The 24,959-nt window shown below is 37.6% G+C and overlaps 1 protein-coding gene and 1 long non-coding RNA gene across 4 annotated transcripts in view; one reads left to right on the top strand and one right to left on the bottom strand.

Moving 5' to 3' along the window:
• Positions 1-24,959, top strand: part of il1rapl2 (interleukin 1 receptor accessory protein-like 2) — a 282,978-nt gene that overhangs the window by 167,423 nt on the left and 90,596 nt on the right. For 2 of the 3 annotated variants that reach the window (XM_055177737.2, XM_055177738.2), the window contains 2 exons: positions 16,096-16,288; positions 16,707-16,860. In XM_055177737.2, the coding sequence (XP_055033712.2) occupies positions 16,096-16,288; positions 16,707-16,860 (347 nt within the window). The remainder of the gene's footprint in view (positions 1-16,095; positions 16,289-16,706; positions 16,861-24,959) is intronic. The other variant, XM_055177739.2, reaches the window with a different exon arrangement.
• On the bottom strand, positions 8,545-23,872 carry LOC129422053 (uncharacterized). The gene is made up of 3 exons (XR_012357862.1): positions 23,836-23,872; positions 23,607-23,704; positions 8,545-9,712 (listed from the first exon to the last, which is right to left on the bottom strand). It is a non-coding gene; the product is annotated as an uncharacterized lncRNA (long non-coding RNA).

Genomic DNA, 24,959 nt, shown 5'->3' with positions numbered 1-24,959 from the left:
AGAACAAAGCATATAGGAGTTTGGTATTGATTGGTTGTTGTAAAATCAGGGGTGTAGCCTAATATACATACAGTGGGTGATTGGTCAACATGTCTAAGTTAGGAGTTGTCTCCCAACATTAGGTTAAGTTTACTTATTTATTGTCACAGATTAACATTGAATCCTGTTGTCATATTAACAAACCCAAATGTACCACTTGCATTAAAACACTTCATATAACACCAAACAAGACCAGTTTCAGATACTTTGTGGATACAGAATGTAGCATTCCATATACAGTTTGCTTGAGAACATGAGAAGAGGGGGACGAGAAAGTGTGGTAGGGTGTCCCACACCATGGGGTAACTGTCTTGGGGGGTAGATGTGAATTCTTTGAGAAAGGTTTCAGATGATAATTCAACAGGAATTAGGAAGCGATTCCCTGTGGATTCAGCCATTTGCTGCTGGCTTCAGGAAATACTTTTTGTCAGGGTTTGGCACCACCTTACAGCTCTTACAAATGTAATGTATATGCGAGTGTACTTGTTTGCTAGGGGAACTAAATATTTTGCAGCTAAAAAGCACATTACTTTGTGTATTTGGTGTACATTGTGTTGGCCAGCTATCCAGTGCGTTCTGATTGGCCAAATTACGTAAACGGAAATGTGACGTTCCTTACCATGTTTTGAAAGATGAGATCCCAACGCAATAGTGAGAGCCAGGAGTTACTATTGTATTTACTACCTTACCAATACAAGCCTAAATCTGACCCAGAAAACGTAGATGACTAAGCTGATTGATCAACTTTACCAGCAGAACGTAACAGATTTGTAAGTTAAGGATACTAAAGCATAATACCATGTCTGCATTTGTGATTGTAGAATGGGAAATTCTTTAAATATGAAAAAAACACAGGTGCGTCACAGCTCAAAACTCGCATTTGAATCGTCACTAGGAAATTGATTAAAGGGGACATTCTACAAGACATTTTTAAGATCCCCAGAGTACATATGTGAAGTTTTAACTCAAAATACCATATAGGTAATTTATTGTGGCATGTTAAAATAGGCACTTTATGGGTCTGAGCAAAAATGCACCGTTTTTGTGTGTATCCCTTTAAATCCAAATGAGCTGCTCTTGCACTAAGGTAACGTTAATCCTCATCTTCAACCTTTAGAAAGACCATTAAAACTACAAGTTATAAGATTGTAGGCTACTGTTTGTGATTGAGCGAATACAAACGCGTCGTGTTGTCAGTCATTCTTTCTCTCTGTCTCTCGCACTCGTGAGGCCGCTTCATGGTTGGATAGCGCAGATGAAGGGGCGGTATCATTATAATAAGATCCACTTACTACGTCATGGGGGGAGCGAAATCTGAATGACCTATTTATTCACATGCTTGCAGAGAGAGCTTTACCAAAACAAAGTTACAGGGTTGCTATTTTTCATGTTTTCTGGGTTGGTAGAAGCACTGTGGACCCGATTTTAGCACTTAAACATGGAAAAAGTCTGATTTTGGTGGAATGTCCCCATTAAATATGAAAACATCGGCTACTTACAGGATGTCAGTCAGCAGAACCAGTGTAGTTGGAATTGCTCCACTTTTTAGATTAAGTCCTTGTGTACGTCCAGCATTGTAACTCCCCCTTGTTTAGAAAGTAGTTATTTTGTAAAATGTGCAGCACACAATCGAACATTTGAGCTGTACTGTTCTGAAACAGTGTTGTAAATAAAACCTAACACCTGGTTTCTTAATGTTTACTCAATCGGCAGGCCGAACAAAGTAATTTGCCATTCCCAACAAAACAGCGTCAACTCGACATGGTGGAAACAACAATACTACAGTGTGATTAAAGTTACACCCTTTATCTTTGCGTGTACATTAGGGCGGTGTTATTCAAATGTTCAAACCAGTATGACTTCTAACTGCATGGGCGTGTTGAACGAGACGTTTTAGGTAGGCGTGGATAAGGCTTCACTTTTAAAAAGAAGATCTCTTTGGATTTGAAACTTTAATTGTTGTAACTTTATAGATCTTTTATGTGCACAGCTTTTAACACTCTAAAAACAAAGGAAAACATGAAATTGGGTCATTAACTCTTTTAACTTTTTGTTAAATTAAATGCTTTGTAGAATGAAAATCCTCTGCCAAGACTACACTGTTAGAAAAAAAAAACGGTCAAAATATGTACCTCAGCTGTAACTGTTTCAACACCCTTTATAAAGGTCATTATATGTACCTTTGAAATACTAATATGAACACTTTAGGTGCAAATCTGTACTTTTTGAAAGGGTACCGCCCCAGTGACAGCTGGGGTACTTATTTTGACTGCTTTTTTCTGACAGTGTTTTTTAAATTGCTATCAATAATAAGTGTCAGGTAACAATTATTATTGATAGCAATTTAAAAAATAAATAAAAAACAATGTAGTCTTGAGTGGTGTGTTACAGTATTATTACACTCTTTATGTGTTTAATTTGGTTAAACATGACCAACTGAAACAGCAGGAAATGATCAATTCCATACTCAGTTTTACACTTTTGTTTTCTGTTTGAAGGAAATATGATATGAGATATTAAAGATTGGAAAATAAAGTGACTGTAACTAACACCAGGGACTGTGTATTTATGAAAGAACTGCCATTGGTAAGCGTTTAGTCTTCATTTCTCATATAGGATTTTACTTGCTCATATGAGAAATTGGTTTAAATCAGAAGCAGATGTTACTAAAAACATGTTTTTTTGCATGTTTCTTCTAAGATCCTAACATAATAAAATACACAGCTAGAAACCACACCGAGTTTAAACATATAAGGGACAACAAACAATCTCATGTTTTCAGTGACAGAATATATAGGACTAAAGTTTACTGTAGTTGTATGAACATGAATGTTATAATTGTATCACCTTAATATATATTCATTAACTTGGGCATTCACAATATATTTATGCTGGTTGAACTAATAGTTATGTAAGGAATAATTGACGACGGAGCAATGAATTATAAGAAAATAATGCACTCCCAAGGTGGTAATGCTGCACGATGCAAATCGCCATTTCACCACAGGTGTGCATTATTTTCAAATAATTCAAAGGACCGGAGTCAATAATTTCTCTTATACCACAGCTACCACAAGCATTGCTCTGGTGTCTATTTTTAAGACATTGGACAAGTTAGGTGTGCGGTTTACAGAAAAATAATGAACACCCATGAAACATTGTCCTAAACAATAATGGAAACTGGCAGGGGAAAACAGATGAACACACTGGTACTGATGGGGGTGATTGCTGGCAGGTGAGGATGATTGAGGACTAGACACAGGTCAGGGAGTGTGGAGGATCATGGGAAATGGAGTCCAAATGATGATGACAGGGAAAACAAAGAAAACAGGCAGGGAGACAGAACGGGACTTTAACATATATCACATCTGAAAATATAAAGTTTACAAAGTCCAAATAAGATGATTTCATAAATATAAGCCACTTAACACGTACCACTTGCAAAGTGCAATCTTAAAAGAAGAAAGATTGCTGCCTAAATATTTAGGTAGACGATATGATGAGTTTATAATCCTATAATAACTCTCCTGATACACACAATTCAGCATCAGTTAACCACTGTATGAAAATGGTTGTTTACAATCGTGTGTTATTATATTTGTTAAAGACATTTTTCTACTTGTCTTACAGTACATTTCCTGCTGTTTATACTAATTAAAAACGTAACATATCGTGAGGTTTATGAGTGAGTGAAAGATGCTTTTGTTGTGCTGTTTAAAATGCCTCTCACTGTCTTTATTACTCTCACTGTTGTGGTTGCAGGTAATGAACACAAATCATTTAATTTGTTTCATGAACAAAGTTATCAGATAGCGGTTGGCCGTGTTAATTCCCTCTAATTAAATCAAGTCAATTACTGTAGTAGGCAGATTAGAGTGAACTGCTTAAACACAGACAGATTTTATCACCAGTCTTTTCTTATTTTTACACCTGTCAGTCAATTTAATAATGGCTAAATCAGTGTTGGTTCTAGCCTATGTGTCCCTGGAAAAAGATACTTTTATAACACAAATAAATCATTATTTTAAACAAACATGCACACAGAATAAAACACTAAAAATACACATCCCTTAACCCTGACTTTTTTCATTTTTTGATGGAAAGTCATCAATTACATCCTTATAAGAAAACTGCCTAGGAATTACAGGGTTTCATTGTTATTGGCATGGCATCTTTTGCATGTTTCTCTTCTATCTCTTTTCCAACCTGTGCACCTGATGGCTTTGAGGGCGTGTACACCAAAACATTTAAACACGGCTGAAAACCCCAGGCGGACTGCGACTGTGGGTGCTTGCAAGCATATTTTAAGCTAAGAGCTTTGATTGCTATGATACTTCTACTTTGCTTATCAGTTCTTTATAACACGTCGTTATTTGACCCCCCCCCCCCCAACGGTGATTGGATGGCCAAGTGAGAAGTGACATTGACGAGCTTCACCTAAAGTTAAACATTTTTCAACTCTGGCTGCTCAGAGTTGACTTTTTGCTGAATTTGCTACTCACAGTCACTGATCAAATTTTATTTACTTTGTACTTGAGTGCAAATAAACTTTACTCTCCTATGTTTTGGTTAGATCCTCAGACATTCAATGCGGCTGCACTATATTTTTTTCCAGTTTATTCAACTTACTTTTTTTATTTGGTCTACATAACGGTCATTACGTTAATGAATTTCAATTTGTTTAGCAAGTTATAGCAAATTTAAGTTATAGACAAGTTCAGACAAAATTTTAAAAAAGTAAATTAAAATGACTTGCACAGCCAGTTTGATTAAACCTAAAACTTAAAAGATTTTTACAGTGAGGTAAATGTTAAATGATTAAATGTTACTTGCTTAAAATATTCGTCCCCCCCAAGAGAGTGATTTCATCAGCTGTTTTACACACAGCCAATCTCTGTCATTTAAATCTGATCACATCAAATCCAAATCAACTGGCTAAAGTGATACGTATGCTGTATGAACATACCAACAAACATTGTGTTGAGTTTTAAAATAGATTACAGGCTAACCCCAGTAAAAAATCAAACAAAATGTTTAAAAGGCAAAGTGCCCGGCCTTACCAGCGTAATTGAACTATTTCAATGTAAGAGTGCCTCAAACACTTAAATGATGAATGTGTTACTTTTAGCCCTTATGTCTCCTGTTAATTTGCCTACAGGGCAATGGATGAAAATTACTTGCATAGCTAAAAGTGACATGATTATATTAAAGCCCTTTAATAAAGTGATTAGTTAATTAAGCCAATGAACTCTTGCATATTCTTAGACTTAATGATGGATTGACAGGATGACAGATTGGTGTTACTACCTAATAATAAAGTACATCTCTGTTCTGAAAGGTTTATGCGTTGCTGATATATTAAACAGTGCCAGCAGATTAGTATAACTATTTTTCTTCTAGTTTTGTGTGTCTTTGGGTGTTAGACAGCTGCAGCATACTATACTATATGCCTTATATTGAAACTGCATACTTTCCTTCCTACATGTAATGTACTATATAGTAGGCGAGAAACAGTATGTGACAAATAAAGTTGGTCCGAATCCACACTACTCATAAAAGTACCTTTTCCTTAGTTGCTGTTGTGGTTATTGATTGGTTAATCATTTAGTTCAGCAGTGTTCACCTCAATACCACCAGTATTCCAGTTCTCTCAGGGTGTATAATATTATAAAATATATCAAATAATATTAGGTCGTCTTCTAAAAAATCAAGATGGTTATTTCTTAGGAAACCATCTTAGAGCTTATTCTTTTTAGCATTTATATTAATGATCTTCCGGATGTCTTGATGTAAATATTCAGATGTGTGCTGATGACAGTTATTTACGTACCTGATAAAAACTGTCTGGAAATAAAAAGCTAACAAGGTATTTAGAAAATCTGTCAGCTTGGCCTTATGCCTCTTATTTAACTTAAATACTAAAGTCTATATGCTTTTCAATAAAAACAATTACCTGGGACAGAATTTTATACATCCGTATTATAGACAAGATAATCAAACAACTATCAGAGAAAAATATTTGTGTATAATTCTAGATTTTAAAAGTCATGTGAAAATGTTGTATAAAACAATAAAGGCAAATATTATTAACATATGTTTTTCATGATGCATTTTTGTTTCTAAATTCAATGATACTATCACGTCATACAAATTCACAGCAGGAAGTAAAGCGCTCTCTTAACACTGGAACCCATCATAATGTTAAGTCTGTGTTTTTTTTTTATTGAGTCGTTTGCCCTCTCACATGCCATCATTCTGCTTAGTTTGTCTGTCACGTGTGCAGCTCAGACATTCAAATAACCCTGCTGCACGCATCAGAAGGTTTCCTTGTGTAAGTGATTTTTCATGACAATTCATTGTGTATAAATTCTCAATGGCTCCCAATTCTGATACCTATTATGTCTCAAAAATTCTTTATCTTTACAAAATAAAACTAAACAGCCTCATGCAAAGCATTCTGGGAACCAAAATTTAAAGGAAAAAAAACAGAAAAAGTTGATGAGGATTTCTGGTTCCCAGAATGCTTTGCATGAGGCTGTTATTTTAGTTTTAGGGCCATATTTACTAAACAGGGCAAATAGCGCAAAAAAGTGCCGATCTGTGTTATTTACTAAAAAATGCAAATTAAATAACACAGGCGCAATAGCTGATTTTCATAATGACAAACACAATCTACCAAGAGCAGTGCAAATTATACTCTTAGAACGGATGTGTTAAAAGCACCACATCAGTGTTAGTTTAGGGAAAACACACTAAATGCACTTGTCACAGAATTCACACATCTCAATGATATTATGCAACAACCGAAAATAGTCCCCTTAGTAACTTTCAAAAGGGGACAATTTTCAGGCACTGCGTATATCATTGCGCCTCCTGCAGCCATGGTACATCAGCAAAGTCCATGATTATTACACCAGAATGAGAAGTTACTAGCCATATCTGCCTAGAAAATCACATTTTAATTTTTTCGTCAGTCTTAGTACACAATGTAACTACAGAAGAGTCAAGTTTTAAATAGGAAAAATATCAAAACTCTTTGGTTGTGTTTTAGGCGCAATCTTAATAGACTAATCAGATTCTATTGTGTTAAGCTATGCTAAAAGTGCTAGTGTGAGACCCGGAGATCAGCTGAAAGTGTCCCTTTAAAGGTGACATAGAATGATTGAACGGAGTATTTATCCTTGTTCTGTGATGTGACATGTAGACAAAATGTTTTTGTTTGGGTGTGTAATGCCTTAGAAGCTTCATAAAAACCTCTCTCAGATAGCTCTATTAGGGTGGGGTAATTTAAACAAGTGGTTTTGCACCTATTTGGCTCCCCCTACTGGCTTAACTTGCAATCTCATTACTGATTGGCTGACTTTGCTGACACTCAAAAAATGTAGCCAATTATTTTAAAGTGGTGGGGCAGTTAGATGCCTGTGATGGCATAAGCATCAGTTTTTCAGATTGGGCTGTTTTCTGGCTGACATTTCTAAAAGAGGAATTTCTTTGAGACTGAGATGTTTAGCATGTTTAGCACTTTTTGTATGTTTGTGAATGTGGGTAGACTACCATTATTCAACAAAGACAAGGTAAAAATGGTTTTTCATTCTCTGTCCCCTTTAATGTTTGTTAATGTAATGTAATGTAAACCTGTATTAGTAAAATAAAATGCATTTGAACACTTAACATACTGTATTAAACTGTATTAAACTATTAAACAAGGTAATTGTCACTTCTAAATAATATTATACATAATAGAAAAGTTTTGTAATAGGTATCACTAATCCCCCAGTGAGCATAGATGACTGTAGCAGAGTGCAGGCTCATCTTGGAGTTCTCTTCTTATAATGTTTGTGATAGCTGCTATTTGTAGAAATGTGTAAAATATTATCAAAAACTGTAAAATGCTTGAGCCTTTTGATCTGTAAAGTCTATCTCAAGCTGTTTACTACAGTGATTGTAATTGGCGTGTCCTTCTTTAGTAGGCTAATGCATTGTTCACTGTGAGCGAGGCAACTGTAACTTTTGTCTCTACATCTCCATCTCTGTTTGAAATGTAAAATTGCAGTTCTTGTAATTTCTCTTATGCTGGTTGTGCTTCGGCACTGCTTCTCTGTGCAGATGAATCTGAATCTGTGATCACCGAATCAGAACAGATCTGTCATTGTACATCGAGATCCAATATATCGAGAGTCATATATATCTGAAAAAATGTCATCTGAACAACTAATATATCTGCTGCATTTGTTCTGATCAGATGAGAACGGTCATGCATTAAAATAAATCATGTTACTGACATTTTACCTGTTCAGAGGAAGAAAGTCATAGTCACGGTACGTGATTAGGAGAGATGAGGAGACGACAAGGAGTATTACTAATAATAAACTTTAATATGAATAAAACAATAAACAGAATGACGAGCAGAGTAACATATCTTAAACATTCACAAGATGAGATCGGACAGAGACAAAGGTAGATCACTGGGTTTAGATACATGAGGATGGCTAACAAGGGCAGGTGAAAACAATAATGAACCAAATGAACCATTGGTGATGATTATTAATTAACAGTGATGACTAATAAAACAATGAGGGAGACAGGCAAATGGAAACAATGATACAAATGAAGACAAATAAGCTACTGTAACTGTAACAGTACTCCCCCTGAATTAAACTACACCGAAGTGTTGAGAGGGGGGCCACTAAACAAAAAAGAAAGGAAGTCAATGGAGCCAGGGTGGTGAAGACAGAGGGAGGAGCCAAGGGGGGCTGGAGCAGGAGGAGCAAGGGTGGATTTTTGCTGCTCGACATTCTGGGGACAAGTGATGGTTACGAAATTTCTGAAGGAGGTGACCTGGGTGGAGCCAAGACGGAGCCCAGGGGAAGCCGAGGTGCCGGAGGACTAGGGGGGAGCCGACGGCTCTGGCAACTGAGGTTGAGGCAAGATCCGGAAGCCCGAAGTGGAGCCAGAATGACAGAGGACTGAGGCAGAGCTGATGGGAAGGAAGATCCCAACAGAGCCGGTGGGACGGAACGACGTGGAGAAGCCAGAGGAGTAGAGTCCTGAGGAGGAGGCGGGACGAGGTCCGACCAAGCCAGAGTCGGAGGGACGAAGGAGCCTGGCGGATCTAGAAGGAAGACGGGCCATGGTGGATATGAGGGAGCCAGGAGCCAAGGTGGAGCTGATGGGTTAGAAGGCAGAGGCAGAATCAGGGTCTCAAAGGATGGAGGTGGAGACTTGGGAAACTCCCCCGAGATGGCAGCTGGGTGGGACCAGCAGGGACTGCAGACTGCAGAAAACATCCTCAAACCAGTCAAATAAATGTCCAGAGTCCAGTGATGGCTCACCCTTGTACTCCACCAAAACTCCCACGGTCACGCACCTGGTCAGACACTCCGTGAGGCTCGGGCTCTGGGGTGATATTGGGCTCAGTTGTCACTGCAAGCTCGGCTCTCTGTCTGCGGTGGGCTCAGGCTATGTGCGGTGGGGTGACAGCTGGCTGATCTCTGGTTTGGAAGCGAGGCTGGGGCTGTGACTGGAGATCTGTCTAGCAAGCAAAAAAGTACAGAGGCAGCTGTCCGGAAAGGTGGTGTATGGAGCCAACTTTAGAAAGTCTAAAAGGTGTTCCTCGAGGGGGAGATCTCCCTGCTCCATGCAGAAAAGTTGAAATGCAGGGATGTGCATAGCACTGCGAGGGAAAATTCAAATTAAACACGATAACTATAGACGGAAAAGAAGAAATCATCAGTTAAATGAGGGGAACACAACCAAAAGGGTTTTGTTGTACTGCTGTGGTATAGTGGCAAAAGTGAATTTTAACCACTGATTCTTTTGATCTTTATCCTTTGGCAGAGAAAACAACACAAACCTGCCTTTACAGCTGAAAACACGGTGTCTTCTGATATGCAAAGTATTGCCTTCATACGTAGACAGACAACAGGCGGGGATTCGAAAATTATTTGACTCGTAAACGCGGTTCAAAGACTCCCTACTTTAGAAGCCATTAACTCTATTTATCATGCACTTTTTGGTTAAACTATTTTGCACATTGTTTACATTGATGACAGCTACATGACAAACTGCAATACAGGTCATTTTCAATATCGGATCTGTCTGGCCCTTTAATCTATTACTTTATGCCATCATTATGATGCCACTGCTATAGAAAACATTAATATTATACAGAAATACAGTATAACAGGTCATTGCATCACAGACAGGTATCTCATGCAGCAATAATGACAGCCATATATCTTCAGATTACCATCTGCAATCGTGGGTATCTCGTGTCAAATCCCCCTTACATTCATACTGTTATAATGTCATACCTTCGTGCTATCTAGAGTGTCTCGTGTCAAATTCCCTTTACATTTATACCAGACCTTCATACGGGACAAGTGAACCACTAATATTTGATCGTCAATTATTTAATCATTATATTTATTAATATCACATAATATAAATATGTCATTTGTGGTGCAGATGTGGGTCGGTAATAAGCAAGGTCTAAAACCCAAGACCATTTTGACTCCGTCTTTTGACTTATTTTGAGAGACACCCTGTCACGGTACGTTTATAAACAAAAAGAGAACCCACACGCAAGCACGACTTAAATAATAAACTGATGGTTTATTACGAAACACAAAAACCCACAAGGGGGTAAAACAGAGGATAAATGAACAATGGTGATAAACACGAAACGGGAAACAAAACACAGGAACTAAATAAGAGACTAGAAAACAGGATCTCAGGAACACGGGAAACATGAACACTGAATATAGACAAGGAACACGCACACGACAGAGAACGAAAGGGCATTATAAAGACACCACATCAATGGGGAACAGGTGAACTTAATTAATTACGTAAGACACGAGTACATAAGGGAGTAGGGTAAAAGTGACAAGACACTGGAAACACGTGACACACATACATGATGTAAAAACCACGTGTCCCAACACAAACCACAATGCTGCCATGACCTTGCCCTCAGAAATCAGACCTGAACCTTACACTAAGGTCTGGCAAGATCATGACAGCGACAAGACACTGGGAACATGTGGAAGACACACACAAAATATGACTCCACATGTCCCCACACAGAACATAGTACTGTCATGGTCTTGCCAGATGTACTCAGACATGGATCTAGCACAAAAGATCTGGCAATCCCATGACACACCCGCGATATATGTATCTGACGTTATAATAGTATAATCATACTGTTACAATATCAAATACCTGCCTGCGTTTTTGGGTATTTTGAGCAAAAGGTTTTTTACTTACTGTTATAACAGATTCCTGTCCATGTGTCAAATACCCTTCATATTCATAACATTAGATTCCTTTGGCTGGTTAAAGCAACAGCTTCATTTTCATTTATTTAAAGCAACAGGCGCCCCACACTGATGATTCTGAAGGCAGATTTCATCACATGATGGCTGATAATAATAAAATAATAGTAATAATAATAAAACAGAATCTGAAAAAAAAAACATTAAATATCACATGATGGGATATTAAATACATGATGTACTCTTCATTTTTAAAATAATCAGCAACAGTTTGTGTCAGATTTGAACTGCTTTTTCTGCAGAAGCAATGTCTTTACCAGAAGTTTGTTAGGTCTTTGTATAAGCTTCGGACATTATTAAAGGAATAGTTTACTCATTTTCAATATTAAAATATGTTATTACCTTAACTAAGAATTGTTGATACATCCCTCTATCATCTGTGTGCGTGCACGTAAGCGCTGGAGCGCGCTGCGACGCTTCGATAGCATTTAGCTTAGCCCCATTCATTCAATGGTACCATTTAGAGATAAAGTTAGAAGTGACTAAACACATCAACGTTTTTCCTTTTTAAGACGAGTAGTTGTGCGAGCGAGTTTGGTGGTACAAAATGAAACGTAGCGCTTTTCTAAAAGAGGAGCTATATTTTGTGGCGTGGTGGCACTTTTGGGAGTGCTTCGACTTGGCGCAGTAACTTTTCAGGCGAGTCCAAGTACTCCCAAAAGTGCTGTTGCGCCATAGAGTGTAGTTCCTCTTTTGAATCCGCTTGGAGAGGCGCTGCGTTTTGTTTTGTGCCACCAAACTCGCTCGTATAACTACATGTCTTAAATAGGAAAAACGTTGATGTGTTTGGTCACTTCTAACTTTATCTCTAAATGGTACCATTGAATGAATGGGGCTAAGCTAAATGCTATTGAAGTGTCGCGGCGCGCTTCAGCGCTTGCGTGCGCGCGCACAGATGGTGGAGGGATGTGTCAACGGTTCTTGGTTGGGGTAGTGACATATTTTGGTGTTGAAAATGAGTAGACTATTTCTTTAAGAGCAGCAGAGACACTTTCATCTTATGGCCCTGACTGGACGAGCCGAGTTTCTGAACATCATTACTAACGTTTGCGTGGATTGGGGAGGTCTAAAATTTGAAGTTTATTAATGCAAAATAGTACATCAAGGTTTTATTTCAAAAGATCAAAGGGAATGTGATTTCTAATGATATACAGTAAGCCCTTTAAGTAAAAAGTGATGACAGAGTTGAAATGTATATACTGTATACTCACTTAATGTTCCTTTTTAATAGAGAAAATGCTTGAGTGAAACTCACAAAACTTTGTAGAAATCTTGTGATAAGTTGAATGGATGGAAGCAAAGATAAAATGATGAAATACTTTTCACAGTTTATTGTTTTGTTGAAGTATTAGATGTAAAAATGGTATCATGTGTAGAGCATAGCCGGTGCTATCAGAGCATCATTACTCCTCAAATCCTCATGTCCTCATTAGCAGCACCGTTCAAGACTTCTGTAACTCCCGTGGGAATGTGTTAGCTGCAAACCTTTGGTCTTTTCTCAGCTTATAATAATGGCTCAAATCTCTCCCCTCGACCACTACAGCACTGAATAAAAGTCAATGCAATGTCAGCAGATTTAAGGTTTGAAAGACACTATTTTCATTGTCCACTCTCAATGTCATCTGGGACAGGAGAAGAAACATTTACTGCAGCGTTTTTGCACCTCGTGTCTGAAATGACTCCATTGATCCATGTCACTGAAGATGCAATCGCTCAACATTACTGATGATTCAGCATGTGTGTTTCAAAATGACTAGTAAAAGGACCTCAGCCTTCACTGCATATGGACAAACACACGGCACCGAAATAATTACATTTGTGTTGATTCCAGACAGACATGAAGCAGATTCAATGTGAAATTGATAGAGTTTGCGTCTGTATGTTTCATTCATCACTGGAATAGTTGTTACTCGTATGATCGTGTCCGACAGTAACCGAAACTGCTTCAAGGAACTTTTAAGGTGGCAAAACTGTCAACTGGAGAAGATTGTTTAACATATTTAAATGTTATGCACATGTAAATGCTTAACAAGACATTGAGGCTGTGTGCCAGAGATGCAGTGAGCGTTGTAAAGTGTTTCATCTCCCCACGACATTCTCTGAAAAGCTCTTGATTAGCTTGGCCTTACTTGACATTTGCATGCAGATGTATTCAGGTTTCCCTGCTTAACATCTCTGATTTTCATGATTTATTGATGCCTTTCAACATTATAAAAATGAGTTTTAGATGCTTTTATAAAAGATTAACTTTGTTATTAACCTCCTAAGACCTGGTGTGTGGACATCACATTTTTTTGTTGTTTGCAAGATAATACTTAATTCTGTGTATCTGGAACCTGTTGTACACAAACATGGACAATTACACTGCTTCATGTTCAAAGAAAAAATATTTGGTTATTTAATTTATTAGTTCTTCCTAACCCTATAGTTGGAAGAAATCTGAAAAAAGACAAACCAAAGCTGGGGTCTTAGAAGGTTAATAGACCTGCTGTGCTAATAGACCTCTTAAAAGTTTGTAAACATTGCAACGTCTCCGGATGGGCGGGGCTTAGCTGGAGGCGAAAAGAGGCAAGGACGCAATGTTGACGTAAGCTTGCATGTTTTAGGAGGAATTTAATATAATGACAAGTGGATAACATTACAGTAGCCTACTTTTTTATTTTTTAGCTAAGCCTGGTGTAGTTCTTGTATCTCGTTCTCATTAGAAACATTTTAACCAGGTTTTGGATATTTCCTAGACAACATATGAATTACTTACGGGTGGTTTGGGGAATTTTGTCCAGGCTTATTGTCTAATGTAAAGCTAATGTATCGCTGGGCTTACTATGATTAGCCAACCCAATAGCACGAAATTATGTACCTATAGGCACCTATGGACCAACGTGACAGTGTCACGTTTCGCCACGTTTCAACGTGAGCATGTCACGCTTTTCTGTTTGTGTCACTGTCACGTATTGGTTACTCAACTTTTTTGTCCATTGTCGCTTTGGTTTAGGGTTAGATTTACATAAAATGACATCCCTACCCAAACCCAACTCTAACCCCAACGTCAGGCGACATTTGGTTAAAGTTTAGAAAATATAAAATAATGGGGTGGTTTCCCGGACAGGGATTAGTTTAAACCAGGACTAGGCCTTAGTTTAATTAGGAAATAAAACTAGTTTTAACAAACATGCCTTACTAAAAACATTACTTGTGTGCATCTTTAGGCACAACAAAGGGCACTGATGTATTTTAGGATATGTCAGTACAAGTTGTTTGGAGTTTGGACAGCTCTTACATTTATTTTAGTCTAGGACTAGTCTGATCCCCGTCTGGGAAACCGCCCCAATAAGTCTTGTATCTTTTTTTTATAAACCAATACTTAAAGTGACATACTAATGCAAGCACCAAATCTAACCCTAAACTGAAGCGAAAATGGTTTGAAAATAGAACAAAAAAGTTGAGTAACCAATACGTGACAGTGACACAAACAGAAAAGCGTGACATGCTCACGTTCAAACGCGACGAAACGTGACACTGTCACATTGGTCCATACGTGCCTATATAGGTACATAATTTCATGATATAGGGTTGGATTAGCAATGTGGATTATTTTAAGAGACCATTCAAAGGATGGCACACATCTATCGCTGTATGTTTGTTTAACATTTAGCCTAGCTAGTGAGCTAAAGGTTGGCGACTTTTCACTGATAAAACAGAAATTTGACGATTTGTACTAGATAAAACCAACACAACAGTAAATATGCATAGATTATTTTACCTGATATGAAGTGTGCACTGCAAACATGAGCATTATTTATGATCATCTCCGTCCAGTCTGTACGCCGTATTGCATTGAACCACATGTTCCTTCTATTCTGGCAGCCAAATACACAACAAGATGACATTTTAAAGGAAAAACCGCAAACTTTTAGCATGCCTGCTATGAGTTCTTCCTTATGTTTTGCCTCCAGCTAGAGTGATGACTTCACAGTGACGTAGGCGATACATAATCATAATAGAGTGCTGCAGGGATGACATATTTCTGTAGGCTAACTTGGAAGTTACAGTAGCAGGATACTGTTTCCTCGCAAAGAAGCCCATTCATTTTTCCAATAGAGTTTTGGATTATTGCAAAAAATAAGCTCTGTGTTTAGAAAATGTTTATAACACTTACACGCTTTGTCCACAGATGAACATTTATGAATTTTCAATTCAAAATTCAGATTTTTATATTTGTAGAAAACGCATTTAAACTTAAAAATGTATATTCATCTGTGAAGACTTACTTGTTGGACAAACGTGTAATTGTCATAAACTTTTGTTAAACACAGCTTATTTTTTGCAATAATCCAAAAGTCTATCTATAATCAAGTCAGCACAGATTCAGGATCTGCCTGTGCTCTGTTACAAATGAGATAAACAGCAACACTTATTAAATGCTTAACATCCAATTAGTTTAAAAAAAAGAGAGCTGACTGTTGTGTAATATTCAGTCACGGAAGTGCTTTAATCAGTTATTTAACTTTTCAGACTGTCATGAAAGGCTGTGATGAAATGACTCTTTAATGTAGTCAAACAAATCATTTGACACCTTTGTTACACGTGTCATCCAATCCACATCAACAGATTACCAATGCTGTATCATAAACTGTAATGACAGTTTTTTGAATACGTGCCGCGGTTCTATTGAGTTTTTAAAGCTAAAGAAAATGTAAATGTCATGTCTTCACAGAAACTCGACGTACTGTATGAAGGTGTCCATGTCGCTGACAGTTGAGGAGAGTGAAGAGGGTTTGTGTTTTAGCAGTCGAATACGTTACCTGGAGCGGGCAGAGATCACTAGGAGTAAAATGATCACCTGCCCTGACATTGATGACTATCTTGCCCCCTACAAGCAACCCATCATGACCTGGTACAAGGTAAAGGTATAACTTCAGCCGTATGTCTCTCATGCCATATAAGGAATGTTGAATTCATAATTGTACCAGCTGTACACTGTACAAATGTTAATGTCCTCTCTGAATGTCACTTGTACCAGTTGAGTTACAGGAACACACAGAAAAAGTGCCCACAGAAGCACAATGCTGGCACAAACCTGTTGGTTTCTCACTAGATTGCCATAATATTCCTGTGGACCAGAGATTGTGACATGGGCTTAACACAGTTAATGCAGTTACTCACTGATCACATCACAACTTCTGAAACTTAAATGTTTTTACTCAAGACAGCAAGCTTGTGGCAAAAATTGTACAGTGTACAGTCTGCTTTGATTTTTTGACAGACAAATGGATATAGAGATCCACAGATGTGATAAATCATAGTTGTTTAATGTGTTTTCTAAAGGAGTGTCAGCGGAAAGACTGGAGAAGCTCAATAATCATAAACACCACCAGCCTGTGGATCCCTGAGGTGCAGGAGGACGATGGTGGAAACTATACCTGTGAACTGAAGTACGGCAGTAGAGTTGTGAGGCGGACCACTGAGCTGAAAGTCACAGGTAAGTTCTAGAGCTAAATCTGAATATATGACATGGATTTTGATGGTTCACCTGTCTCAGTATACAGGCACACATTAGGCTCGACCTCAGACTGCACTCATACAGTTACTCAATACATATGGCACAAAAAAATAGTAAAAGCAGTCTGAAATTGCTTTTCTGTTCCGAATGACAGACATTGCACGGCATCCTAGAAAATATGATGCTTTATAAGTCTACAAAATTGTTTATATGCAAGTAAACCAGATTTCCATGAACATACTTGTATATTCTTTGCTTTCTCAGTTACATAATAAATGCCATTGTTGAAGAGACAGATAACAGGGAGCCATTTATACATTATGAGGATGCTGTTAGCATCTATAGATGAGTAGGGTCAGCAGTCTTAGTTCTGTCAGGATGAACAGACTTTACTTTCATTGTCAGTCCTATGCCCCGAGCCAAACGCCAGAAGCCAAGTGTTGTCTGATGTGAGGAGTGCGTTTGTAGTTGCAGTGTGAAACCAAGCCTCTGGCTCAACCCTTCAGCTTCTACTGAACAGACATCCAGGAAAATCCTCCACACTGGCTGCACAGCTCTTACACAACATAATCATGAATGTACGAAGAAACCAAACTGCACAGAAGTTTTATCTGTTTCATTAAACACTATTACACTGTTCCTGTCTTTGGAGGGTTACCCTAAGCCTGGAATACAATACACAACTTTTGCCCCAATATGTGCCAATATGTGAGGGGCACGGACTCTTTTTTATTTTAAACTATGATTTCATCTAGCTAACAATTTTGGTTCCTCGAATGGTAGTTAATTTTCATGTTTTTTTTTGTTTAGTCAGAAAAGTTTGCTTTATGTATATAGACATTATTTTTAGCAAAGTGAAATATTCTAATGTTCTCCTAACGTTATACTAACGTTAAGCTAACATTCCCACAACTTTATTCTTAAGTGAGCATCACTGCAAACCAATTAGTACATTCCATGTTGTGTTTTTATCCGTCATAAATCTAATCTAATATATTTAAAATAGGTAAAGCACACATTTCCGTATAATAAGGATGATTAGATCAATATTATTATTAAAAAGTCTCTATTAATAATTTCATTGTTCCATTACTGTATGTATCATAACAGGTTATTTTGAATAACATACTGTATTTAGATAACACTTAATGAAATAAATAAATAAATAACCAATTACTTCAACACAATATACTGTAGAGGATTTAAAACAGATATTTATTGACAAATAAATAAACATTTAATTTACTTTAGGTTAACATATCTTACCACTGCAGTTTAGTCACCTCTCCTTTTTAAGATACAATAATCAAAATCTTATCACTTACGAACATCATATTTTTTTCTTAAAGACGTGTCTAATCGATCAGTAATCACTAACATATATATTCATTTTCACATATTTCAGATACTAAATTAAAAAAGTAAAACACATCACTAAAATTATGTTTGTTTGTTGTGTTCAGAAAGTCCTATTGCTCTCTTCTCTTTTCCTCATTGACCTAAAGCATTGAGCTTTTAATCTCATATTCACCACGTTAGACACTACAGGTGTATGCCATTAAAACCCGATGGAGTTATTTTACAGTTAGCCATTGCAACAGTAACCAATCTTATAGACCCCTTCACGGTTCACGTCACAGGCTGCTCCCACTGCGCATGTCGGGGTCAGAAAAGTCATTACAGCAGATTCAGTTGCGTATTATTCGGTATCGTCAAAAATGCCTACTTACGTCGTGGGCTGTGAAAATCGCACCAGGTCTTCCGTTAAGTTTTCGCGAGTCATGCAGAATCTCAAAAACAAAAAAATACAACATCTGCGTCTGCAAGCAATTAACGTGCAGACTGAGACAATGCAAAGATCAAAGAGGCTTGTGTTTGTAGTGCTCACTTCATTTCAGGTAAGTCATCATTTTTCAGCACCGTTAGATTAAATTATAAAGCCTAAATGGTATGAACAGTTCGACCCCGTGCTGCGCGCCACCCGATAATCATTCAATGTTTACAAACCTTGAAGGGGTCTATAGCCTTGCCTTTATATTTGTGCAGATAAGCGTTGACAGGAATGTATAGCCTTTTAGAGTTTCAGTTTAACAGTTGATAAATTAATTTAGAAAATATGATCAAGGTCTCCAAATATAAAGGTGACAAAAATCTTTCAGGGACAGCGAAAAAATATGCATGTGCATTTAGCCCAACTATGGCAGGTTCTGGTTTGTGAACTCAGAAGTGTAAAAAGAGTCCATATTGTTTATTTAGTATATAGTCTTTCTTTCTTTTCATTCTTTCTTTCTTTTTCGTTATTTCTTTCTTGCAAAACCCCCTCTATTATCCCATTATTGCTTCACTTTCTTGTTCAGTAATTTAAAGAGCTACTATGGTCCGTGTTCACAATTTTACATTTCCTTTGGTGTGTATGTGTGTATTAGTACATGTTAACAATATTAAAAAGGTACAAACTTCAAAAGTAAACGATGACGCAAGTTATCGTCTCCAACGTAAATCTCTTTTCTTGGACTACAACAAACACACGGATTGTATGTAACAGTTTACTTCCTGGGATTGGTGATGTAGTAAAGACAGACATTATCATAATTCCTCCCCACTTTGGACTTAGCCTGTAAGTTAACTCCTATTATCATTGCATTGTGAGCGAATCTTTTAAACATGGTAAGGAGCGTCACATTTCCGGCAGATATTTAGGTATTTAGGCCAATCACAACGTACAGATTAGCTGTCCAATCAGGGACACAGCGCTTTTCAGATTGATGAGCTTTGTACAAAATGTGTTTGAGGAAGGCAGGATATCTGAAGTTACAAAAATGTATGGTATGTGGAAAATAATGTGTTTTTTTACATTAAACTATGCGAACACATTGTATTATACCAGATACACAAAATAACCTTTTTTTTAGCAATGGTGCCTTTTAAGTTTAGGTAATGTTAAAACCAAATGATCATTTGGGATATAGTACTAATGTTTGAAAATCTATCACTTGGGAAAATAGTACCAAAAAATACAAACAAACAAATTAAAACAAAACACAAAATGCGACCATTATAAAAAAGATGACGCTCAAGTCTCTGTACATGCCACATATGGCTATGTCTTTGACAGACGATGAGAAAGTAGTCTGTCTGAGGAGTTAAGTGGTTTGCTAATGAGCTTTCATCAGGAATGAATGGATGGGCTGTGACAAGACCCTCCTTCCTGTTTGTCTTCATACAGCGTCAGACAGCAGAGGAACACACACATTTATCTCAAATGTGCCGTATGACACATTTGAAGTTGTCTGATCCCCCGCACGCCAGACATCAGCATATGTGGGTAGAGATTGCCACGAACCTTTATTGTTCTGCCTAAGTGCCACAGGCAGATTTTCCTCTATTTCAAGCATATATTGGTGCTATAACTCAAAAACATATCTACACATAACAGTCTAATTCTGTTAAACCACCATTTTCCCGATAGGCACTCAAATTTCACAAGCTTACAGCCAGAGAGGTAAAATGTTCCCCAGAAACTCCTTTGAAGACTGTAAGTCAAGTTAGATTGACTAATATGTGCCAGTGTTTTTAGACCTGGTCTCAACATAGGTCCATATTTCATCAATATCAGATAGCACATGTCTTTCCTTATAGTAATAGATCATATGTCATATCAGGTGGTGATGACAACTGTTGATGTTATTTTTGTTAAAACGTCATAAGAAAATCAATTTTGATTTAGCACTCTTGAAACCTCTATGAATATTTCATGGCATTTCATAACAGTGAAGCTCTTATGTAGGTACTGAATTCTCCTGAATGATATTTGATTGTTTCTTCTATTTTACTAAGTATTTACTTTAAAAGTAATGCTGAATATGTAATGCAATTGTCCCCACAAAGATAGGAATACCAGTAAATTTGTGACCTCACGGGGACATTTTGAGGTGTCGTGAATGTGTGTGTGCGTGCGTGTGTGTGTATTGATGGCGGTGGGTGGCAATTTCTCAATTGCACATTCAAAAACTTTATTGTCAGCATCATATCATTCACAGGGAGTATTAGGGTGCATCTCATTTCTCTGTCTTACCCCTTACCCCTCCCCTTTGGTTTTGCGCGTTCATGTGAGGGGAAGTGGCGTCTCAGTTCTCATTTTGATCAAGGGCTAGGGCCAAGGCGTAGGGATACATAGCCCTTGAAACGAAGTGTGATAAGGACCACACTTGAAAGAGAGGGGTAAACGTTAATGTAGGATTTTCTCAGGAGTACCGGCATCAAGACTTTTTTATGGCTGAACATCGAACTGTGAATGAGTCGCACAAATGAAAGTAAAGTTATTTTCGGAAGTTTAATTGATATTATATTATGACACTCATGTTTTATGATACTTCAATAAAATGTTCAAGTGGTTTTAATTGTAATGTTTTTGTTTTGAATCGCTAGTTAAGCCGCTAGCTAGCAGCTAAGTTATGCACTATTTGTCGAGCTCAGCTTAGACAATCGATACCACAACCTGAGACGACGGCATCTTCTTTGTTTATGTCAACGCTTGTCGCCTCTGTTGATGTAGCAGCCAGTTAGCGGCAAGGGAAGGTGACGCAAACGGTAATCGAGGGGTGTCTTCACTCGGTTTCAAGGGGCAAGGGGAAGACAAAGGGGAAGGGGTAAGACAGAGAAATGAGATTGGCCCCTACTTAATAAATAGAAAAAGGCAAAAATACAGACCCTGTATTCCAAAATGTGTCATTTATGGCGGTAAACTAAAAACACCTTTTCTTCAGTTTGCAAAGCACTAGCAAGTAATCTTGAATTATACACGTGGGATAATTAAGCAATATGACTTGAGGATGAGTGTTATAGCTCTATATGATCACGGCTGTGATTAGGCCAGAGGCACGAGGCTGCAGGCTAAGTAAATGAGATTTTATTTGTTTTGTGTTGATCAAACCAGCAGTATTTGGCCTCATGAATCTATTACTTATTTCTTCAATTCATGTTTAGTCTTTATGTTATTTTTTTGGCGCAACGTAAAAGTTAATAAAATTATTTTTATATACTATTGATTTTTCATTTAATCTTAGGGCGGTACAAGCACTCGCTTTATTACTGGACTTTGTTCTTGCCAGTACTACATAAAACAAAATAATTGAGAATCCATAAATAGATTTAAAAAATTGCCAAATCGGCCAGCCCTTTTTGCAGACATGAATGCACTCATACAGGCATTAAAACAAATTAAAACATCAGCGAAAATAACTTCTGTGAGCTTCTACGCTGCATATTTTTGAAACAATGATTTTGAGTTTGCAGCTGGCTCCAGATGACCTGCAGCATGCGCTCTATTCCACTGTCCAACTCTACTGTACTCCACTGGCAGATACCACACATGTGCATAACGTGCAAAGCTGCATTTTGCGTCATTTTAAATATTATTTTTAAATAAATTATTTTCAAAATAAAACTTCTGAAACGTATCTTTTATAGTTTGATAGACTTACTAATGGCTAAGATGAAAGACTGGCTGAAGCCTCCCTAAGAAGGGTCTAGAACCAACGCTAATACATAGAGTAACATGAGCAAAATGGCAGATCCAATACAAAGTTGAAATTGGTAAAGTGTTAGAGATACTAAATTACTGAAACTTATTTATTAGCTATTTTATTACTTTCTTCTGAAAGCGGTGAGCGGTACACATCCTTTAAGATGTGGGCCATCAATCTACAGTATGTGAGTCTGTGACTGAGGGGCTGTCTTTATACACAAAGTGTCACTTCACAGTGCAGAGCTCATTTTTCATTTTAATCGATATACTGTTGTATGGTCCGCTGCTGTTGTTTCTTGTTTTGTTACATTGAGGGACTGTCATGTTGCAGTATTGGGAACATAACATGTTTTGTGCTTCTAATTTAACTCACCTCATACCGTATATAAAGTAACTGGACAAGATTTTTTTGCCGGAATGTTTTACCGTCAGATTTTAATTTTTACCCCAGGACACAGCATGCATTGTCTGTGAAGACCAAAATACGGCATGCAATTTAAATAAGATGTGACACTATATTTTTGACAAAAAAAAAAACTGGGAGTCTCACCATCACACTCATTGAGTTTGTATACTACTGTAGCTCTGAAAAGTTTCAGTTTTCCTCCTTTAAATTATGCCTAATTAATATTATTGACATAAAAGAGCAGCTGTCAATGTTTAAATCCTTAAATGGAGTTTAGGAGTAACAGCAGACACATTTTAAATACAAGAATTACCTTCACCTGCAATATTTATTTTGACATGTAGCTCTTTCACATTGGCCTTAAACACATTGTAAATTATCAGAAGTCTAGACATCATTTAAATGCTACAATCAGTCGGTTTTAAACATACAATTTAGTATTATAACTATGTATATAATGTAGTATATTCTAAATACACGTAATTCTGACATATTAATTTGATTTGCATAGTTTAACAAAAATAATGTTATGGAGTATGCTCCTCAAAGATCTTGACTACAGTATAATTTATTTTGTGGGATTGGTGCAAAAAGCTTCTGAAGACAGATATATTGATGCCAAAATTTTCTAAATAAGTCAAAACATGTACTGATACTGTCACAGAATCATCAGGCTCCGCTCCCACTCACCCGCAACCAGAATACTGATCACCACCAGCTGTCACTCATCACCACTCCATATTTAAGGACTCTCTCCACACACATACACTATCTGCTGTCGTTTGGACTTACCCAATGTTCTTCGGTGTTTCTCTATGAACCAGACAGCTGTCTCCGTATCCTCAGTCTTTTCTCCTTCTTGCCTTCATCCTTGGATCATCTGGATTTATCTATAAAGATAAGGAACATGTTATACTCAAGTTCGGTGACTGTCAAGAAGTGTGTGTGTGGCAACTTAATCGATTCTCATCTTCAAATTCTTCAGTCATATACCTGAGAAGGTTATCATTCATTTACTTACCTGTTGTTTAAACCAGTGTTCTTCAATCCTGGTCCCCTTCCAGAAAGTTTTAGAATTCTCCTTATGTAAAACACCTGAACCAACTCATCAGCCTCCTTCCAGAATGTCACCTTAACAATCTAATGAGTTAAATCAGGTGTGTTAATTAAGGAGACATCTAAAATATTCTGGAAGGGGGTCCTTGAGGACCGGGGTTTAAACTACTTGTTGTTGTTTTTGTTACCATCTCCACCTGGTCTGTGTTTCCCTGACAGAAGACCAGACCCTAACATCACAACAAGATGTTTTTAAAGTATTAAAGGTATAGCGAAAGATTTTCCCAAATTTTTGAAAATAACCGCCCCTCCACTTTAAAAAGAAAATGCACATGTGCAACACTATACCTGCTCCAGAGAGGGAACGCCTATTAAACGCGTGCATGAGAGAGAGAGAGAGAGAGAGAGAGAGAGAGAGAGAGAGAGAGAGCGAGCGCATGCAGCAGTCTAGTTCTTCTCTTCACTCTGTTTACAAGTTGCTGTCGGCATGTTTACCGACAGCATGTTTACGACTTGTGCCAGAGCTAGCATCGCTAATCATAGCTTACATCAACTTTTACTAGCAGTGATTTTAAATGGATTTCTCCAAATAGCATGACAAACTTTACTTGTCGAGTAAACTCTTTGCGTGGCAAGCCTAACCTGTGCTTTTAGCGCACGCAGTATGTGAAATAGTCTCCCAAAACCACTCTGGTCTTGTTTCTTTCTTCAGAGTCCTTTCACTTCTTTCATACAATTCGTAGACACTTTTTCTCTTGTGACCCTCAAACATTTAGAAAAAAACATGGTGAGAATGTGAGCTTCAATGAATGAAAGTGCGCATGTGCAGAAAGCGAACCTAGGGACGAGCACATATGACGGCCTTACGTCAACATATCATCAGAATGATTGACAACTGGGATGACCAATAGTCTAGATGATCCACCCGGAAAAAGAAAATCTTCTGCTATACCTTTAAAGGATAAGCAGCTCCTTACTCCATTCCACCACCACTTCAGTCACTGCGCTTGTCCTGGCTACCATAGTTAGCCCATGGTTAACCTGGTGCTCTACTCTGGTTTGGTAGAGGAGTGCAACGGCTTAAGTCTA

The sequence above is a fragment of the Misgurnus anguillicaudatus genome, chromosome 16 (assembly GCF_027580225.2).
Source record: "Misgurnus anguillicaudatus chromosome 16, ASM2758022v2, whole genome shotgun sequence".
Classification (NCBI taxonomy): domain Eukaryota; kingdom Metazoa; phylum Chordata; class Actinopteri; order Cypriniformes; family Cobitidae; genus Misgurnus; species Misgurnus anguillicaudatus.
This window is presented reverse-complemented; position numbering and strand designations above follow the sequence as displayed.